Raw genomic sequence first — 22,365 nt, forward strand, 5'->3', positions numbered from 1 at the left:
AGCTAGGCCCTAGAAAACTGGGCTTGTGTAATTCTGCTGTTCAGACACAAGCCCATCCCTATTCCTTGAAACCAGAGCAGCTCAGGTTCTTCTGGCTTATAATGTCAGTCTGCTCCAGGGGAAAAAAATATGAGTCTGAAACAGGCAAAGTGCCTTTCCTTAGTCGTGTAGACCCTGACCCACAAAGGTGTCACGGCCACTGAAATCCCACTGATATCTGCAGGAACCGGCTACCTGGATACTTTGAGTACCTTACCATCAACCATTTATTTTCCTGTCCCATCTGCTGGGCCTGCATCAGTCTGGGTAGGCAACATGCAGCAGCCTGACAGGTGCTGCTTTGGGAAGGAGGGAGTGATCCCCTTTGGAAAGGGGAGATCTGGCTACTCCTGCTCTCATTTTCAGAGTTCTCAGAATCACAGTATGATGGTAGAGGGAATTTTCCTTGGAGGGGAAAACAAATAAGACTAGATCCATCAGATCTAATGTCTCTTGTGCAATCTAGCTCAAAGAGATTGTGCCTCTGTGTAATTGTGTGCTGGACCAAGATCAGCTCTGTTGTTGACAGTACTGGCTACCCTCCCCTCTTGCAGGTAGAAGAGACTCTGAATTGCATGAAAAATAAGAACAGCAGATGCCTCCAGAATGCAAAATTGTAAAAATAGAGATTTTATTTGTAAAGTATTTTTGAGAAAATAATTTAAAATACCACTTTTTGTCAGAGAGTTTAAATAGATTTTGCATGAACAAGTCTCAAGGTGCCATAGTACAAGCCTGCTGTACATGGTCTTTATTTCAACATTATTTGCAAGGACATCAGAAAGGTTTACTAACAATTAAAGTTTTCTATTCATAGCAGGCCCCCCATAAAGGGAAATAAAATAGTATCCACATAAACAAGAGTACTCATTGGTGTTTTCAAATAGCTTCCTGGAGAGCTTGTACTTACTGACAGAACACCTTGTCAAGTGACTAGTCAATGAATGTAGCACCAGAGCTATCTGTGTTTAAAATGCACATAAAATAAGTTTAGCAAACATGAATCACATTGACTTTCTGTCAGTGAGGTGGGCTATGACTCCATGACCCACACCTGAGCAGGACAGCCAAGCTGATGCTGCATGGAAGGAAAAGGACAGCAAGTCATGCAAGACCCCTCTTTCACAGCTGTCTGAAATAAATATTCCAGACAGGAACACAACTTTGTGTGCAGAGATACTCCAGGGCCTCATCATGCAACATTCCCTTCTCACCCAGCACAGCTCATTGGCCTCACACAGTGACACTGCTGCTAAACCAAGGACAAAGGAGCAAGGCAGGATGTGGCTTCTGTTGTTAGGGTAAGGATACAGCCAGAACCAATTCAGCCTTTCTGCAGTAAGGCCGGGGCATAAGATGGCTTCATCCTTCTGCTTAATCAGGGTCCTCAGCAAGGTTCTTCCAGGAGCCATATTGTAGCACAGAAAGGATGGTGTTGAAAACAATAAGTTTCTTGTGCACTGCCACTCTACTGAGTTCCTTTGTCTGCTGATGTCCCACGACTTGTTACAGATCTGGACACCCTTACTGTAACCTGTGCCAGCTGACCATAACATAATTTGCAAGAGAAAGGGCCTGAACCGTTTGAGGGGCATTAGCCAGGATATTCAATATCTCAACATGAATGCTGAGCACAGGCATACAGACAAAATACACAGACACAGGGAGAACAGGTTTGAGATGAAATACATAAATCCTACAGAAAATATGCATAGCAATATATTGCCTTTTATCATTTGTTCAACAACATGCTCCAAGCAGAAAAAATACACCCCAGGAGAAACAGACTGTTACTTCACTGGGACTGCAGCTAACCACAGACAAAACCAATTAAGGACTATTTCTTTTTGTTGCTCTAGAGCACAAGGTCTGTCCTAGGGCCACAGAATCCTTCAGGTTGCTTTTAGCAGACTCTATTTTTGGGATTATGAAGAGCAAGACAGAATGACACTAAATGACATGTTCTTGCTCAACCAACCATTTTTGACAGGCAAAAATAGAGTAAAATACTTTGGCCCAAATTAACTTTTTGTCTCCCTTCCCCCATCTAGTCACATATCAAGGCTATGCAATTAGTGATTTCCTATTAAACCATACCTGAGTGTAACATGCTATACATTTTGGCAGCTGATTCTTAATATCCCAGTAATTAAAGAAACTAACCTTGAATTTAGAAGCCTCCAGATCAAACTCCTGCTCGACCAGAGGCTCCTACGATCAAGCCCGTATAGCAGAGATCTATCCTAACCAACCAGCCTCCTAACCAACCTGCATATGCTAATAACACTTAATTTCTCCAGGCTCATTCTACAGTCACTGGAGTGAAAGAGTCATCTTCATGTGGTGTTAAAAATATCAGGTGAGTTGAATCACCCTTGGCCAAGTGCATGAAGCCCGACAGGATGATTTTTGACTTGCCACAGGTAATAAGAGCAGTCACTCCCGTTGCTGTGTCATCTAAACAGCAACAAATATTGAGCAGTTTGGATCCTGTCTATCTTTATAGTCAGTGGTTAGGAACCATTGCAACAGCTGTTGTGGATGGTTTGAACAGCCTACCACATGTACACTAGGGAAATTTCCCTCACTCTATACTGAGAGCAGCATTAACAGGATGACCCATTAGGGGTTGTGAGGAGCTCAGGAATTTGGTGATGGATATTAGGAAGAGTTATCTTAACATAAAAAATGTAACATAGACTTTTAAGAGAACTGTATCAAATTTTACCCTCACCCAAAGTATGCAAACGAAATGGGTGGCTTGTATTACAAGTGCTTGTAGGCAAAATTCCCCAGGAGCCCTTTGGGTGCAACCACGTATTTACCTGATCTCTTCTTCATATAGATGCAAACAGATGTTACTACAAGAAGCAATACTAATGCAACTCCAAGTAAAACTCCAAGGACAATCACTGCCACTTTCCAGGAGGAACTTGTTTCAGTTGGTGATTCAGTAGAGAGAGCTGGAAATTTAAAACACATTTTAGAAAGATTAGGTAGAAACAGTAAAAAGTAGCTGAAAGAAATATTGGAGCCCTAAGCCACAGCTGCATTTTGCTGTTTGGCAGCACTGGGACTTTTGAAGAATATTAAAAATGTTGCTGTGGTAAAGATTTGGAAATTGTCTAAAGAAGAGCCACGAGGATCATAGTATCAGTCAGGGTTGGAAGGGACCACAAGGATCATCTAGTTCAAACCGCCCTGCCATGGGCAGGGACACCCCACACTACATCAGGCTGGCCAGAGCCTCATCCAGCCTGGGCTTAAACACCTCCAGGGATGGGGCCCCAACCACCTCCTTGGACAACCCATTCCAGGGCTTCACCACTCTCATGGGGAAGAACTTCCTCCTCACCTCCAGCTTCATTCCATTCCCCCTAGTCCTATCACTACCTGATATCCTGAGAAGTCCCTCCCCAGCCTTCTTGTAACCCCCTTCAGATACTGGAAGGCCACAATTAGGTCTCCTCAGAGCCTTCTCTTCTGCAGACTGAACAGCCCCAACTCCCTCAATCTGTCCTCATAGGAGAGGTGCTCCAGCCCTCTGATCATCCTTGTGGACACGTTCCAGCACCTCCAGATCCCTCTTGCAATGGGGGCTCCAGAACTGGAGGCAGTGCTCCAGGTGGGGTCTCACCAGAGCTGAGTAGAGGGGGAGAATCACCTCCCTCAGCCTGCTGAATGATCAGAGGGCTGGAGCACCTCTCCTATGGAGACAGACTGAGAAAGTTGGGGCTGTTCAGTCTGGAGAAGAGAAGGCTCTGAAGGGACCTTCTTGTGGCCTTCCAGTATCTGAAGGGGGCCTACAAGAATGCTGGGGAGAAACATTTTAGGGTGCCAGGTAGTGATAGGTCATGGGGGAATGGAAAAAAATAGAAATGGGTTTATTCAGATTGGATGTTAGGAAGTTCTTCACCCTGAGGGTGGTGAGACACTGGAACAGGTTGCCCAGAGAGGTGCTAGAATCCCCATCCCTGGAGATCTTTTTGTGGCCAGGCTGGATGTGGCTCTGAGCAACCTGATCATCCTCTTCTCCACTGAAGCTCAATCTTTTAGGATCAGTGGGGAAGATACAATGGGGATAAACATCGTAGCAAGAAGCTCATCTAGTCCCCCTTTTATGCAAAGAAAAATCTTCCTTTGAGTATGAAAGTAGGTAGGTGTGCTGGCTCTTTAAACTAGATCCATAATCTATGTGATATGTGGACTATGTGTTCTGTGGACTATGTGTTCTGTGTTTAAATATGTTTTCTGAAATACTTGGATCTCTTAAAAGAAATAAGCTAATTTATCAGGTTTTGTGAAGAGCTGAAGAACCAACCCTTTAATCCCCGCATCACCACAGAGAAGCCATCTCAGCATCACTTACATTGCACAGTTACAACAGCTTGCTCGCCAAACTTGCTCTCTAACACTTGGTTTAATTGTGTTTGGAAAACATTCACATCCACGAGCTCTTGGATTTGCAGCACGGAAATAAAATCAGCAATCACACTCCCAGGTTTGAATCCAAGCACAAAGACATCAAAGTGGTCATCGTGCAGTTTCACGCGCATTTCCTCAACAACCTGTTGTAAATGGAAATTGATGTTTGTTTCATGTGGCAGCCAACAGAGGCAGAGCGGGAATGCTCATATCAGCACACGCACACACACCAGAATATTTATCGTCTGCTTTTACTCCTCCAGGGTAATTGCTTTGGAATAACATATGAATTATTAATGACAGCAATTTTTATCTATACCACTAAAAACTGTACCGAAGGAGGGTTCTGAAACAATTGTATGATCTGTGCTTGAAAAGATGAAATCAAAGTTCGACTTCCAAAGCAATCATCTGTTGAGCTAGCTACCAATGAATAATGCATTGAAACTAGTTGTCCTCCTCCACAGCCTACAAACCCATATGGGTCCAGAATTGTGCAAAATGTAGAATCTACAAAATGCACCTAGCATTTCTAAAGTAATCTTCTGTGTTCCTCAGCTTTTTAACACTTGCATTCTGCCCCTGTACACTGCACAGGTTAGGCTGCACCTCGAGTACTGTGTCCAGTTCTGGGCCCCTCAGTTTAGGAAGGAGGTTGACTTGCTGGAACGAGTCCAGAGAAGGGCAACAAAGTTGGTGAGGGGCTTGGAACACAGCCCTGTGAGGAGAGACTGAGGGAGCTGGGGTTGCTTAGCCTGGAGAGGAGGAGACTCAGGGGTGACCTTATTGATCTCTACAACTACCTGAAGGGAGATTGTAGACAGGCAGAGGTTGGTCTCTTCTCCCAGGCAGCCAGGACCAGAACAAGAGGACACAGTCTCAGGCTGCACCAGGGGAGGTTTAGGTTGGATGTTAGGAAGAGGTTCTATAGAGAGAGAGTGATTGCCCATTGGAATGGGCTGCCTGCGGAGGTGGTGGAGTCACCATCCCTGGAGGTGTTCAGGAGGAGATTTGATGGGGTGCTTGGTGCCATGGGTTAGTTGTTTAGGTGGGTTGGATTGGTTGATGGGTTGGACATGATGATCTTGAAGGTCTCTTCCAACCTGGCTTATTCTATTCTATTCTATTCTATTCTATTCTATTCTATTCTATTCTATTCTATTCTATTCTATTCTATTCTATTCTAACTAAACTTCAGGCATGGGCATGCACACGCAACCAGCACAGAGCTTGACATTGGAGGTTCAGAACAGATTAAATGGGGTTTTGTCATCAGATTATCAAAACCAGATCATTTGCATATCAGATGTTACAGAATAGCTATGCAAACTGGTTTGTCTCTCAATCATTCTGGCATAAACTATATGTAAACCCATTACACTAATGGCAATGATTTCAGTTTTACGCTCATGTCTCCAGAAGTTCAGTCTTGTCCAGTGCTTTTGTGTAGATATAGGGCAAGAATAAGCAGTCCTCCCTTCTAAGTAAGATTGGTTGAAACTTTTCTGTCAGTAATAATACCTGCAGAAAATTAGGTGTTTGATTCAACCCACTAAGAAAAAAACATCTTCTTGCTGTGGATAAATATGAGGTTTTTACCCCAAAAGTCGGAAAGGTTACTGTTTTTCATAGATGATAACAGACCTTGTTCTGAATCACCACTCAGCTGTCTACATCTGTATTCCTCTGTGACATAAGCTCCCACCCCAAACTACACTTTGCAGCAAGTTCTCTGGCCAGAGCTTCCAAAAATGCTTTTGTTTTCCTCACCACAAGGAGTGGTCTTGATAGAAAACCTGGCCTATGCAGGCAAAAGTGTAAAACTTCAAAACACCCAACTCCACTGTGGCAGTACTGTGGCATTTAAAAGAAATAGTTCAATATTCAAATTGCTAAAAAATAAAAGCAAAGAAACAAAAATCCAGCATGGGAAATTGGTTACCTTTTCAGTCATGTTACTACAGCATTGCTTTGACCTTGCTAGTTTTTAAAGACAAGTGTGGTAACACTCATCCTGTCATGTTGTATAAGGCCTGAGTGAAATCTTTATAAAAGACAGTAAAGAGACTCCTGTTGCCTTCAAGTCAGGTTGGAGGAAGCCTTTTAAATTCACTACAGTAAATTTTCTGTCCATGAGATGGAGATGCTAACAGTCATAGAACAAGGTTAACTCTGAGTTGGCGTTGTGAGAACAAATTAATTACTACTTATGAAATCTGTGGAGATTATTAGCTAAAAGATATGACAATTACACTAAAAATAATTTCTTATGTTAGTTAGTTAAAAGTGCTCTACCCAAATCTTAAAGTGGTTTTGCCTTTCCAACAGGCTTGTGTGTATTAGGATTCCTGAAGGGTGTGGAAATTCTTAGTCCTTTAACATTGTGCTGAAGATGGCTGAGCAGCAGAGTGCTCCTCCTGCAACCACTGTCTCTAAACTTCCACTTTCTCTCATCAGCTCCTCCCTAATATGGACCCCTTGATGCTTGCTCCAGTTTAGAATAGAATAGAATAGAATAGAATAGAATAGAATAGAATAGAATAGAATAGAATAGAATAGAATAGAATAGAATAGAATAGAATAGAATAGAATAGAATAGAATAGAATAGAAAGAATAGACCAGGTTGGAAGAGACCTTCAAGATCATTGTGTCCAACCTGTCATCCAACAACACCTAAACAACTAATCCATGCAACCAAGCACCCCATCAAGTCTCCTTCTGAACACCTCCAGTGATGGTGACTCCACCACCTCCCCAGGCAGCCCATTCCAATGGACAATCACTCTCTCTGTGTAGAACTTGTTCCTAACCTCCAGCCTAAACCTCCCCTGGCACAGCCTGAGACTGTGTCCTCTTGTTCTGGTGCTGGCTGCCTGGGAGAAGAGACCAACCTCTGCCTGTCTACAACCTCCCTTCAGGTAGTTGTAGAGAGCAATAAGGTCACCCCTGAGTCTCCTCTTCTCCAGGCTAAACAACCCCAGCTCCCTCTGCCTCTCCTCATAGGGAGAGTTCTGCAACTAACTCCTACTGTGAAGCAAATTGGAAATGATCTGGCCTAGCAGTAAAGGTCAGATATTTACATACTTCTACAGGCCCTATTTTTCTTAGTATGTGTTAAAATTGTGTTAATTTTGCTTATTATGATGATTTTTTTTCTACCTCCACAGGCTTTTGTGTAGTAAGGTGGGAAAAAAATGAACAGAATTTCATTTTTGTGGAATTGTATGTTCATTTGTGCTTATGAAAAGAACATTTTGAGGTGCCTTTCACTAAATATCTTACATTTGAAGATGAATTAGGGAACATCACCCTCTTCTTTGGACAAGATGCTTTCTGTCCTCCAGTCAGGACAGTTCTTGTATTTCATATCCTGTTTTATCCAAGAACGCTCTTTTCTCCTGACACAATCTTGATTTAACAATGAATCTAAACAAAGGAGATTGCAGCAACTTACTTCTTTTTTTATCATGTCAGACATTGCTTTGAAATATTCACTGTCAGAGTTATAAAGTGCATGATTAAATGTCTGGTTTTTAAACAGAACACTGCAGGTAAATGCTTGGTTATCTGGAAAGGAAAAACAAAAGTGAAACAATTAGGTGAATCCCAGGGGGTGATCACACAATTGAGTTTTGAACCCTGTTATGTCCTGTATTTATAATAGTAATTGATAAAAACAGAAACAAATAATAGCAAATAATAAGAAAGTGTCTCATGCACTGGCTTTTTAAACCTTCAGAGCTGAATTTCTTCCTCTTCAAATTTGTCAGCCATCACAATCCTCACAACTTGTTAGTCATTCCTATATTATTCAGAATGCTTCCTACTTCCTAATTCAAAAGCCACTCTCCCGTTAATTTCAGCAGAGGCAAGCTCAGTCTAATAGATTTTGCAAGGCACTCAGTATGTTTAAATCTTCCTGTGTAGGTGGATGAGCCCTGAGCCAAAATAAGTATTCTTTACATAGAAAAGTCCAGACTAAAAATAGAGCTGGAAGCTAACACTGAACTTTGATGAAGGAAGCTTCCTTACCAAAGAAGTGTGAACTTCAGATGCTATGTGAGTTGACATAATAGAGCAGATGGCAAAATACTCCTGAAAGATACTATGTTGTGGAATAATATCCCATAACTATGAATAAACAAGTTGTGAAATTCTACAAAACTTACCTGAGCATACAAGAGATTTGAGCTCAGCACAGCCAGCATTTAGTGGTGAGCAAATCTCATTTCTGCTGGAACAGGAAGCTGAATCTGTAAAATCAATTTTAAAATCAAGATAATTGGCTCTGGGCATGCATGACTGTTGCATTCAAGAAAATGATGGAACAGATGAAAGCATTTAATCGTGGCCAAGGAATCATCTAAGCAGCAGGGAGAACCTTTTGCCCAGGGAGAACTTAGAACTGCAGGTTATAAAAATGGAGCATATCAAAAGCGAGGCAGGCGGTGGGTGGGTAGGTGGCATTTGAGAACTTTACTGAAATAACAGCGAGGACTCTAACTTCTTGTGAGAGTTAAAGATAAAGGTTGTCCTATGCTTGTACAACTCACATAAGATAGATAGTTTTCAGAAGTAAGTCACCTGCCATTTCATTTGGAAACAATATGCCCCATGGAGTCTCAAAACCTCAGGATATTTGCCTGGTCTGCCTGATCTGAATTGTTTCTAATGGGTCAAAACAGCAGAAGCTGCAGTCTTGGTATGGGTACTTCATAGGGTATGGTTCCTAGTTCACTTTACAGAACCAGGCATAATCTTTAACAGAAGAAATTTTGCTTTAGAGGGATATTACATGTGGTGTTCCTTGAGAACCAGTCTAGGTATAGAACTTGCTCAACATTTCCTGTATAGGTCTTGCCATGAAATGAAGGAGTTTGCTAATAAAAGTTTTTGATGAAACAAAGCCCATAGGTGTCATTAACACAGGGAAGAATTAGTGATATCCTCCAGGAAGAACTGGATTAAGAATAGGGATTAAGCAGAATCACTGACATGACAACCTCTGAAAGTTGTGTGTTTGGGGCTTAATACTAAAAATATCTTCTCTAGCCTCGTGGCACAAACACTGAGCCTGAGCTGATCACAGCTGTGATGCAGCTATGAAAAAAACATGTGTTGTCCTATGGTGAATCTTTTAATACATTCCCAGCAGAAGTGGGAATACTAATGACACAGTAAGCACACTGGTACTGCCTTGACTGCAGGACTCTCTGTACTGTCAGTTACCCACGTTCAAGAAGGGTGACTTCTGTTTCAAGGAAATGAAGAGTGTCAGAGATCTCCAAGGCAGAGTATTCATCTTAGGCAAGGAAACTGGGAAAAAAATGGGTTGTGTAATGCAGCAAACAATAGGTGAGAGCACTGTCTGTAGTAAACTTCAGAACTCTGTTACTGAGGGAGAGCACTGTATGAGAAAAGGGAGAACAGAAAGTGTTTAACCTGGAGGGCAGTGGTAGCACAAAAGCAAATGAATATTTATTTGCCATGGATACTTTTAGGCTGGCAAGTTGATAACTGCTTTCAGAACATCCAAGCAGTGCAGTGTTGGAACTACTTTTCATTTGGAATAGTGGAGGGAAAATGGCTAAAACCTCCCATGATGGTTCATAAATGACTTAATGAGAACCCTCTATAGTTTTTGCCTTATATCTACATAGCTACACTTAACAGACCACTTGTTGTAAACCTTGTCAAGAGGCGGGTATGAATCTCAGGCTCATCAATGCTTTAAGAGCTTTACACAGCTTTTGTGTGGGCAAAGGATTTTTTTTTCCAAGAAAATCGAGTTCTGTCTGCATGCAACATACATTGCAGAGGTACACATGCCACGATGATTATCCACCAACAGACATTTCAGCTAAGAAGGTCCTGCTGGATGCTCTGGATGATAAAATATTTGGTCTAAGTTACATGTACAGTCCCCAAATGGCTTGGAAGGAAAAAGAGAAGAGAAGAGAAGAGAAGAGAAGAGAAGAGAAGAGAAGAGAAGAGAAGAGAAGAGAAGAGAAGAGAAGAGAAGAGAAGAGAAGAGAAGAGAAAGAGAAGAGAAGAGAAGAGAAGAGAAGAGAAGAGAAGAGAAGAGAAGAGAAGAGAAGAGAAGAGAAGAGAAGAGAAGAGAAGAGAAGAGAAGAGAAGAGAAGAGAAGAGAATGAGAAGAGAAGAGAAGAGAAGAGAAGAGAAGAGAAGAGAAGAGAAGAGAAGAGAAGAGAAGAGAAGAGAGAGAGAGAAGAGAAGAGAAGAGAAGAGAAGAGAAGAGAAGAGAAGAGAAGAGAAGAGAAGAAGAAAGAGAAGAGAAGAGAAGAGAAGAGAATTAACCAGGTTGGAAAAGACCTTTGAGATCATCAAGTCCCACCTATCACCCAACACTACCTAATCAACTAAACCATGGCACCAAGCACCCCATCCAGTCTCTTCCTAAACACCTCCAGAGATGGTGACTCCACCACCTCCCTGGGCAGTCCATTCCAATGGCCAATCACTCTTTCTATGGAGAAGAAAGGGGAAAGAGGAAGGAGGCCTTGTACATGGTATTAAAAATTTTAGTTAAAAGCATTTGTGTGAGAGAAAGGAAGGAGGCACCCAGGATTATCAGCTTCCCCAAAGATACTTTCCAGATGTATCTGAAATTCTGAGAAAAAAAAATTAAAACAGCGTATGTTCTGCTTTTTATGCTTACAATGATACAATTAAACAGTCTGTTTTAATGTCTGTACCCCAGGATGAAATCTAAAAGGTAACAATGACAACTGAGGACTGTCTGCGTTCGCAAAAATCATGTGTAGCCTAAACTTCGCATTACCAGAATAGTTCCTGTTAGATTTACAACCAAAATATGCTGACTTTTGTACAGAATTACCTTGTTCAACAGTACAGCATGATCAGAAATTGTACAGAGTAAGCAAGCTGTTCAATCCAAGTACTCCCATCCAAGTAAGGGGATAGGAGTCAAAATAAATAAAGATGACTTACAGGAACAATACTCCATGAAATCAAACCCAAATCATATTGTGAAAAGGTATTCTGAGAGTACATTCATTAGAAAGAAGTTCATTAAAAGACATTACAGGAACAATACTCTATGAAATCAAACCCACATCATTGTGAAAAGGTATTCTGAGAGTACATTCGTTCAAAAGAAAGTACAGGATGGTTGAGGAAATACCTGTGGGGACACTGACTTCACTCTCAGTGCAAAGAGGATACTGCCACTGATATTCTGTATACACAACCGGGAAGTAAGTTTTCAAACATAATTTTTGTCTCCTGTGTTTCTGTTACATTTATATTCTGGTCTTCATACATGAGGGAGATGGTGTAGAGGCTGTCTCTGCCGCCACCAGTCCAGCTCAGTTGTATTGCTTTGCCAGTCACATTCTGGACTTCGATAGACACTGGCACTGCAAAGCGAAAAAAGTTTCGTACAGTTGAAGGCAGTTCCTTTTACTTCTGCAATTCTACACATGTAACATTGGAACAATAAGATGCAAAGGAAACCAATATATATTTTTCTGTGAGTTTTCTTAGGGTGATTTCAGCCTTCTACCTCATTCCCCCACAACAGCAGAACTAAACTGTTTCCTCTGTAGATGTAACTCATAGATTACTGTACTTTTACTTCACGGCTCCAAAATACAAATGACCTTCTGCTGGCTTCTAGTCTTTCTCATAGCAGAAAAGGCAGCTGCTCTGATGAGCACAAATGAATGACCTTCTGCTTGCTTCTAGTCTTTCTCATAGCATAAAAGGCAGCTGCTCTGATGAGCATTCTGAAGTGTACTGCTATTTGACTCACACTGATATCATCAGGAGGATGGATTACTAAAATGCCACCAGGAAACCCTAAGTTCGGAACATTAGGTACATTAGGAACATTTGGGGAAGGACTTCTCAGGATATCAGGTAGTGATAGGACTAGGGGGAATGGAATGAAGCTGGAGGTGGGGAGATTCAGGCTGGATGTGAGGAGGAGGTTCTTCACCATGAGAGTGGTGAAACCCTGGAATGGGTTGTCCAGGGAGGTGGTCGAGGCCCCGTCCCTGGGGGTGTTTAAGAGCAGGCTGGATGAGGCTCTGGCCAGCCTGATCTAGTGTGGGGTGTCCCTGCCCATGGCAGGGGGGTTGGAACTAGATGATCCTTGTGGTCCCTTCCAACCCTGAATGAAACTATGAAACTATGAAACTATGAAACTATGAATTTAATAAATATGCTCCACCATAACATTAAGAAAAATAACCTATCACAGTGGTTTGTCACTGGAGGCAGTTACCCCTTGGAACCTTACTGGGTCCAGAAGGGCTTTACCACAGACACTGCCTTGATTAATATTCATACAATTACATATTTTCAGTATTTTTTTCAAGCTACCCTTTCTGAAATTATACCCAGAGGTATTACTTCACAGCTGATTGCCCTGACCCATGTGCAGGACCTTGTACTTGGACATGTTGAACTTATAGAATAATAGAATAGAATAATAAACCAGGTTGGAAGAGACCTTCAAGATCATCGCATCCAACCCATCAACCCATCCAACCCACCTAAACAACTAACCCATGGCACCAAGCACCCCATCAAGTCTCCTCCTGAACACCTCCAGTGATGGTGACTCCACCACCTCCCTGGGCAGCCCATTCCAATGGGCAATCACTCTCTCTGTATAGAACTTCTTCCTAACATCCAACCTAAACCTCCCCTGGTGCAGCCTGAGACTGTGTCCTCTTGTTCTGGTACTGGCTGCCTGGGAGAAGAGACTTCATGAGGTTTGCATGTCAGCTTCATGAGGTTTGCACAGGCCCACCTCTCCAGCCTGTCAAGGTCATCCTGGATGGCATCCCTTCCCTCCAGCTTGTTGAATACACCACACAGCTTGGCATTCTTGGCAAACTTGCTGAGGGTGCATTGATCTCACCATCCATGTCACTGGCAAGGATGTTAAATAGTGCCAGTCCCACTATTGACTCCTTAGGAATACCACTTGTCACTGGTCTCCATTGGACATTGGGCCATTGTGAAAGACCAAGTTATACCTTCTCATGCATGAGCATATGCCCTACTGAATTCCATGAGAGCACTAGGACTCCAAATCAGGGTAGGATTAACCTCTAAGATTTACGTTCAAACGAGAAGAAAACTATTGTGTTCTAAAAATTGAAATCATATTCCCAGGTTTTGGGGTTGTTTGGGCTTTTTTTTGGGGTGCACAATAGAAAAAGGCTGCACTCTCTTCTGTCTTTACTTTTTTATCCATCAAAAATGATGAAAGATTCATCATTGCATATTCTTTGAAGTCAGCAGATGGCCACTTGGCAAAAAAAATATAAATGCACTAGGAGAGAATTACAACTGAGACAAAGAAGAACAAAGACAGCACAAATAAAATTGATGGAATTCTCCCAAGGGAGGAACTACCTCTAATATTTCATAAAAGAATCACATCACATAAATAATAGCAGCAACTGAAGTTCCCATTCTTCTGGTTTAGCCTGGGATACAGCTAATTTATCTTCTTAGTAGTTGGAATAGTCCTGTGTTTTGGACAAAGTATGGCAATTTGGATGAGAAGAATGTTGATAATATACTGATGTTTTTAGCTGTGGCTTGGAATTCAAGGACATTTTAAATTCCCATGCATTGTGGGTTTAAAAACGATGTCTTAATCATGGAGTTGAAAGTCCTCCAAGGACCAGATAGTCCAGGGAGGTGGACACTGGAAAGTGTAATCTTTTGTTATTTCATCCCATCCTTCAGAATGGGCTGCCTGGGGAGGTGGTGGAGTCACCATCATTGGAGGTGTTCAGGAGGAGACTTGATGGGGTGCTTGGTGCCATGGGTTAGCTGTTTGGGTGGGTTGGATTGGTTGATGGGTTGGACGCGATGATCTTGAAGGTCTCTTCCAACCCGGTTTATTCTATTAAATTCTATACCCTATATAAATGGGCACCAAAAGCTATTCTGCCCTTTTCCCCTTGCTCTTTGCCCAGTGCACTGAGCTGTTATCACTCTGACATCTTTCTTGGGGGAGTTGAGGCTTTTGGCCTTGAGCAGCCTGGCTGATTTTTACTGCATCATTTGGGCCTGAGTTGGGAGGTCTGGGGGGGAGGGAGAAGGGACATTGAGACCTGGGTTTTTGGCCTGGCTGCGGGGGGAGGTGTTAGATGATGATAGCCTAGTGAGGTTTTGGTAAAGCCCAGGTTGGGCCAAGGCTGAATATGAATTTGTGCATTTTGTATGTCTTTGCACTGTTATATATAGTTGTGAATAGTACTTCCATTTAAATTTCCAATTTATTCCAATCCTGTGTGGAGTGTTTTTATGTTACTCCTTTGGGAAGAGGTTAAAATAGCTCCTGTCTGCTCTAAAACCAAGGTGCCATGTGTTGCTAGTGTGTAGGCATGCAAGAAGCTGGGAGGGAATATAATCAGAGCAGAGATGAGGAGGGCCAGGAACCTGGACCCTTCTGGGAGTGTGGTTTTAGGATTTTCTCTGCTCCAGGATTGCTAGCCAGGGAAGGGCTGGGCATTGCTCAGTAGACAGTAAGCAATTGCTCTGTGCATCACTCATTTGTATATTCTGTTGTTATTGCTATTATCATGATTTTAACATTTTCATTTCAATTATTAAACTGGTGTTATTTCAACCTATGAGTCTCCTCCCTCTGCCTCTCTGCTTCACTCCCCTCCACCTGCCCAGGGCAGGGGGAGTGTGAGTGTCTGTGTGGAATTTCACAGTATCACACAGTATCACTTAGGTTGGAAAGGACCTCGAGGATCATCAAGTCCAACCTATCAACACAGACCCCATGACCAGACCATGGCACCAAGTGCCACATCCAATCTCCTCCAGGGACGATGACTCAACCACCTCCCTGGGCAACCCGTTCCAATGGCAAAAGACTCGCTCGGTGAAGAATTTCCTCCTCACCTCGAGTCTAAACCTCCCCTGGCACATCTTGAGACTGTGTCCTCTTGTTCTGGTGCTGGTTGCCTGGGAGAAGAGGCCAACCCCTTCCTGGCTACAACCACCTTTCAGGTAGTTGTAGAGGGCAATGAGGTCACCCCTGAGCCTCCTCTTTTCCAGGCTAAACAATCCCATCTCCCTCAGCCTCTCCTCACAGGGCTGTGCTCAAGGCCTCTCCCCAACCTTGTTGCCCTTCTCTGGACACATTCAAGTGTCTCAATTTCCTTCTTAAACTGAGGGGCCCAGAACTGGACACAGTACTCAAGGTGCAGCCTAACCAATGCAGAGTACAGGGGCACGATGACTTCCCTGCTCCTGCTGGCCACACTATTCCTAATGCAGGCCAGGATGCTATTGGCCCTCCTGGCCACCTGGGCACACTGCTGGCTGATACTCAGGTGGCTGTCGATCAGCACCCCCAGGTCCCTCTCTGTTTGGCAGCTCTCAGCCACTCTGACCCCAGCCTGTAGCTCTGCATGGGGTTGCCGTAGCCAAAGTTCAGCACCCAGCACTTGGACTTGTTGAATGCCATCCTGTTGGACTCTGCCCATCTGTCCAGTCGGTTGAGGTCCCTCTGCAGAGCCCTTCCACCCTCTAACTGACCAACATCTGCTCCTAACTTGGTGTCATCTGCAAACTTGCTGATGAGTGACTCGACCCCCTCATAGAGATCATCGATGAAGATGTTAAAGAGGACAGGGCCCAGCACTGATCCCTGGGGCACACCACTGGTGACTGGCCTCCAGCTGGATGTGGCACCGTTCACTACCACCCTCTGGGCTCGGCCCTCCAGCCAGTTCCTAACCCAGCAGAGTGTTGCTGTCCAAGCCTCGAGCTGACAGCTTAGCCAGCAGTTTGCTGTGGGGGACAGTGTCAAAGGCCTTGCTGAAGTCCAGGCAGACCACATCCACAGGCCTCCCCAGGTCCACCAGACAGAGATCAGGAGATCAGGTTGGAGAGGCAGGACCTGCCCCTCCTAATTCCATGCTGGCTGGACCTGAATTTGGCTGCCAGCAGAGTTCAAACCATGGCACTGACTAATATAAGTTTTCCTGTACAACATAAGTGGAGAGCATTTTCCCTCTCTGTATAACCACACAGTTTGCCATTTCAAATACATTTGCAGTTTTTGAGGAATTTATGTTGTGCACTGATTCACACATGGGGATTAATTTGCCTCCTTAAAATATACACTGTAAAAAGCTAAAATTCCAACTGACAATACCAGGAATAGCAGTAAATTATACTGCATTTTTCCAGCTATAAAAAAAAACAACCAAAACACTTAGTATCATGTATCAAAATACTCACAACAAGTTGAAGAAGGATTAACAGCTGTTGATTCCCTAAAATTTGTCATAAATTCAGTCACCAGTGATGTGGCAGCCAAGGAAAGGGAAGTACTGGCCTTGGGCTGAGCAGTTGTGCTGCTTCCCTGGTCTGTGATGGCACTTTGGCCTTCATCAGGACGAGTTGTCGCATGGCTTGCTGCAGAGGCTGTGGACACAGCAGGCAAGGGGGTCCCTGTGGAAGATGAAATGATCCCTGCCTCCACTGTGACCTGCCCCTGTGTAAAGGGTCTGGAGGTGAGCAGTGCTGTCTGTGTCTCTGCAGTGCTGACTGATGGCGTTATGCTGTGTGAACTGGGAGCTGGGCTGAATATCTCCGCTGTCACAGCACCTGACCCAATGCTTGTAATGCCAGGAGTCAAAGAAGTAGTAGAGGAAGCAACTGCTGTGGATGTGTGGGATGTGGCATCCAAGCCTGCTTCAGTGATGTCACTGGTACTGCCCTGCTGTGAGTTGTGAGTGGCAAATGAGGATCCTGCTGGAGTTGAGGAGGCATGAGTAGTCACTGGCAAGCCAGTACTGAGAGACACAGAGGCAGCACTGCCACTTGCTGTGGCAGTAGTGTTGGACCTTGTCGGTGACAAGGTGAGGCTTGTTGCCTCGCTCCTGGCTGACACCCCAAGTGAGCTGTGTTCCAGAGCTGGTGTTGTGGCCATGGTCTCTGTCCTTCCTTGTCCATCTGCCGTTCTCGTTGTGGGGGCAATCAATGATGTGTCAGGGGTGGAAAGGGATGTCTTTGCATTGGGCTCAGTTGTCATGCCAGTCCCCTGGTTCATGATGGGACTTTCGTCATCAGTTGGAGGAGTTGTGACATGGCTTGCTGAAGAGGCCATGGATGCAGCAGTCAAGGGATTGCCTGTGGAAGATGAAGTGGCTGCCACTTCTCCTGTGGTCTGTCCCTGTGTGAGCAGTCTGGAGGTGAGTAGCAGTGCTGGTGTTGTCACACTCACAGCCATCGTGGGTGCAAGGCTGGTCTGTATGGTATCTGAGTCAGGGGACATGCTAGCAGTAGAATTCCATGGTCTGGGGCTGGTGATGGTGGGAGCTGGGCTGGGTGTGGTATCTGAGTCAGGGGATGTGCTGGCATCAGAATTCCATGGCTTGGGGCTGGTGATGGTGGGAGCTGGGCTGGGTGTGGTCTCTGAATCAGGGGATGTGCTGGCATCAGAATTCCATGGCTTGGGGCTGGTGATGGTGGGAGCTGGGCTGGATGTGGTATCTGAATCAGGGGATGTGCTGGCATCAGAATTCCATGGCTTGGGGCTGGTGATGGTGGGAGCTGGGCTGGATGTGGTATCTGAGTCAGGGGACGTGCTGGCATCAGAATTCCATGGCTTGGAGCTGGTGATGGTGGGAGCTGGGCTGGGTGTGGTATCTGAGTCAGGGGACGTGCTGGCATCAGAATTCCATGGCTTGGGGCTGGATGTGGTATCTGAATCAGGGGACGTGCTGGCATCAGAATTCCATGGCTTGGGGCTGGTGATGGTGGGAGCAAGGCTGGATGTGGTATCTGAGTCAGGGGACGTGCTGGCAGCAAAATTCCATGGCTTGGGGCTGGTGATGGTGGGAGCAAGGCTGGATGTGGTATCTGAGTCAGGGGACGTGCTGGCATCAGAATTCCCTAGCTTGGAGCTGGTGATGGTGGGAGCTGGGCTGGGTGTGGTATCTGAGTCAGGGGACGTGCTGGCATCAGAATTCCATGGCTTGGGGCTGGTGATGGTGGGAGCTGGGCTGGGTGTGGTATCTGAATCAGGGGACGTGCTGGCATCAGAATTCCATGGCTTGGAGCTGGTGATGGTGGGAGCTGGGCTGGGTGTGGTATCTGAGTCAGGGGACGTGCTGGCATCAGAATTCCATGGCTTGGGGCTGGTGATGGTGGGAGCTGGGCTGGGTGTGGTATCTGAATCAGGGGACGTGCTGGCATCAGAATTCCATGGCTTGGGGCTGGTGATGGTGGGAGCTGGGCTGGGTGTGGTATCTGAATCAGGGGACGTGCTGGCATCAGAATTCCATGGCTTGGGGCTGGTGATGGTGGGAGCTGGGCTGGGTGTGGTATCTGAATCAGGGGACGTGCTGGCATCAGAATTCAATGGCTTGGGGCTGGTGATGGTGGGAGCTGGGCTAGATGTGGTATCTGAGTCAGGGGACGTGCTGGCAGCAAAATTCCATGGCTTGGGGCTGGTGATGGTGGGAGCAAGGCTGGATGTGGTATCTGAGTCAGGGGACGTGCTGGCAGCAGAATTCCATGGCTTGGGGCTGGCCGTGGTGGGAGCAGGGCTGGATATCGTGGTCTGTGCTTCCATGGCACCCAACCCAACGCTCGTAGTGCCAGGAGTCCACGAATGTGACGCAAATGAGTGGGATGTGGCATCTGAGCTTGCCTCCATGGCGCTGCTGCTGTCTGGCGCTGTGCTGTTAGGGCCTTTTGTGATGTTTCCAGCGGTGGTAGGTGTTTCGCTTGTTCCTTCCCCTAGTGTTGTTGTAGCCTCTGCACCTGTTAGCATTTTAGAAATGTGGGTTGTGAGTATTTGCCCCATAATTATGTGAAGTTCTTTGATGCTCTACTAAGTATAATTCATGTATGAAGTTTTCAATTACCTTTCTCATCGTCATTTTTTCCCCCTTTTCTTCCTCATTTTCAGTTACATACTTTCTTCACTATATTACCTCAATATTTCTGTGCTGTTTCCTTTTGCAGTTGTATAGAATTAAGGAGCTCTCAACTGTACTCTTTTCTTGATAATAATTTTCTTCTGTGTTATTTTAGAGATTATATTACCTTATTGTATGCTTTGCTGTTACTCATTCACATAGTCTTCATTTTTTATTATATTTTTCTCCCTCTAAATATGGTTCCTTTTACACTTAGGGACATGGATTGTCGGTGCAATTAGCAGTGTTATGTTTACGGTTGAACTCAATGATCTCCAAGGTCTTTTCCAATCTAAATGATTCTATTGTATCTCTAAACCCTCAGTTTAAGAAGGACATCGAGACACTTGAACGTGCCCAGAGAAGGGCAACGAGGCTGGGGAGAGGCCTTGAGCACAGCCCTATGAGGAGAGGCTGAGGGAGCTGGGATTGTTTAGCCTGGAGAAGAGGAGGCTCAGGGGTGACCTCATTGCCCTCTACAACTACCTGAAAGGTGGTTGTAGCCAGGAAGGGGTTGGTCTCTTCTCCCAGGCAACCAGCACCAGAACAAGGGGACACAGTCTCAAGCTGTGCCAGGGGAAGTTTAGGCTGGAGGTGAGGAGAAAGCTCTTCACTGAGAGAGTCATTAGCCATTGGAATGTGCTGCCCAGGGAGGTGGTGGAGTCACCATCCCTGGAAGTGTTCAAGAGGGGATTGGACGTGGCACTTGGTCTAATCATGAGGTCTGTGGTGACAGGTTGGACTCGATGATCTTTGAGGTCTCTTCCAACCTTGGTGATTCTGTGATTCTGTGTAAACTAAAATGGCTGATGAATTAATGATTAATTTTTTTCAGCATAATCTTCTCTTCAGCTGTTTGTGTATATTTTAATACCTCCATTTCTTTATTTTGCAGGGCAATTATGTCTGTCTTATTTATTGGCTTTCAGCAGAAAAGAAAGTTTTTCTTTAAGGTATCATCTTAAATCATAATAAACATGGAATGGTAGAATAATTTAGGTTTGAAAAGACCATTCTGTCCAACCATTATCCTAGCCCAGCGAAGTCACCACTAAACCATGTCACTAAGCACTGCATCTACACATCTTTTAAATGCTTCCAGAGATGGTCACTCAGCCACTTCCCTGACAGCCTGATCCAACACTTGACAACCCTTTTAGTGAAGAAATATTTCCTAACAGCTAATCTAAACCTTCCCTGAAATGATTAGAAGTAACTTCTTCCTGTCCTATCCCTTTTTACATAGAACAGACCAACCTTCACCTTTCTACAGCCTCCTTTCAGGTTGTTGTAGAGCAATAAGATCTCTCCTCAGCCTCATGTTCTCCAGGTTACACAACTTCAGTACCCCCAGCTGCTTCTCAGAACCCTGTTCTCTAGACCCTTCACCAGCTTTGTTGGTTTCTGGACACACTGCATCACCTCAAGGCCTTTCTTGTAGTGAGAAGGCTAAAACTGAACACAGTATTTGAGATGTGACCTTACCAGTGCTGAGTACAGGGGCACAACCACTTTCCTGGTCCTTCCACTAGACCAGGCTGCTCAAAGCCCCATCCAACCTGGCTTTAAACACAACCAGGGAAGAGCATTTACACCCTCTCTGTGCAACCTGTTCCAGTGTCTCATCACTCTCACAGTAAATAATTTCATCCTTACATCTAATCTAAATCTAAATCATTGTCCCTCACTCTATCACTATACTCCATGACAAAGAATCCTTCCTCAGCTTTCCTGCAGGCCCTCTTTAAGTACTCAAAGTCCACTATAAGGTCTTTCCAAAGCCTTCTCTTCTCCAGCGTGAACAACCCCAACTCTCTCAGCCTGTCCTCAGAAGGCATATGCTCCATCCCCTGATCATCCATGGCCCTCCTCAGGACCCACTTGAGCAGGTCCATGCATTTCTTAAGTTAGGGGCTCCAGAACTAAACACAGTGTTCCAGCTGGGGTCTCATGAGAGTGGAGTAGAGGGACAGAATCACCTCCCACACTTCTTTTGATGCAGCCCAGGATGTTAATACTAGTCCTTAGCAATGCTTCATTATTATTCTGTGCCTTTGATTTTAGCTCAGAGAGGATATACTGGAATAGTTCTATCAGATTCTTAAGAACCACACTAATTCACTTCTTTTGACTCTACTCACCTGTAAAACTAAAGTAGTATTTTCATATCTTTCAGTGCATACATAAACATTTGCAATGTAAACATACTTTTACCTTGCAGAATTCCTCCAACAGACTGATATATTTCCTTCATCCCAACACAGCCTGAGTGTAAGACCCCTGTGCTTGTATCCCTTGGATTATTAACAGCAACTCAAGAAACTTCCACTCATCTGCATTGAATTACATAAAACTTGGCAATAAGAATGAAATAATGCAGCCCTCTGACTTTCTAGATCTTATTTCAAAACACTCATGCAGTACAATGAGAATACAGCAAAACACAATCTAGTCCGTGCTTTCCTATCAGTCTTTTCCTGGAAGATCAATCATGGGAGAGAAGCTGGCAAAACAGACCACTCATTGGTCTCATAACTAAGCTTGAGGCTAAAAACCCAACAAAACCCCATCAGACACTGGGTATTTCATCTTTTAGGTGAGATTTTTCCCAATGCCTTGCTCACATTCTTTTATCTACTCACAGCTTTACATCCCTACTGAAGTATTTGCTGAAATGCTATGCTTTCAAGAGAAATAAAAATTAAATAATCAACTCTGAAAATTGCATGCTATTGAATTTTACACTGATTTGTAGCCTCTCAGCCCCTCCAGCCCCCCAGTTAGTCTTTCAAACTTAACTCAAGGACATCCTCTAAATATATGCCGATGGTAAATAACCAAATAGATTTTAACTTACAGAGATAAAGCAAGAAAATGCAATGCCAAAGATAATTCCAAGTCCCCATGCTGAGTTTTCACCTCCTTGCAGTACTCTTTCCA

At 44.3% G+C, this 22,365-nt stretch overlaps 1 protein-coding gene across 2 annotated transcripts; it reads right to left on the reverse strand.

Annotated features, from left to right (window-relative positions):
* Positions 1-653: 653 nt before the first annotated feature.
* Positions 654-22,365, reverse strand: LOC137449571 (mucin-2-like). Of its 2 annotated transcripts, XM_068155217.1 has the most exons (8): positions 22,283-22,365; positions 16,736-19,267; positions 11,631-11,865; positions 8,635-8,718; positions 7,920-8,032; positions 4,409-4,607; positions 2,865-3,002; positions 654-1,437 (listed from the first exon to the last, which is right to left on the reverse strand). In XM_068155217.1, exons 1-3 carry the CDS (start codon positions 22,329-22,331, stop codon positions 11,654-11,656), a joined length of 2,793 nt encoding a protein of 930 aa, XP_068011318.1. In that variant the 5' UTR covers positions 22,332-22,365; the 3' UTR covers positions 654-1,437; positions 2,865-3,002; positions 4,409-4,607; positions 7,920-8,032; positions 8,635-8,718; positions 11,631-11,653. The 2 variants fall into 2 exon arrangements, with proteins under 2 accessions (XP_068011318.1, XP_068011317.1); XM_068155216.1 differs by having other exon boundaries at positions 654-3,002.

This window comes from Melanerpes formicivorus, unplaced genomic scaffold (assembly GCF_026170545.1).
Source record: "Melanerpes formicivorus ecotype bairdi unplaced genomic scaffold, bMelFor1.0.p_v2 SCAF_30, whole genome shotgun sequence".
NCBI classification, from domain to species: Eukaryota; Metazoa; Chordata; class Aves; order Piciformes; family Picidae; genus Melanerpes; species Melanerpes formicivorus.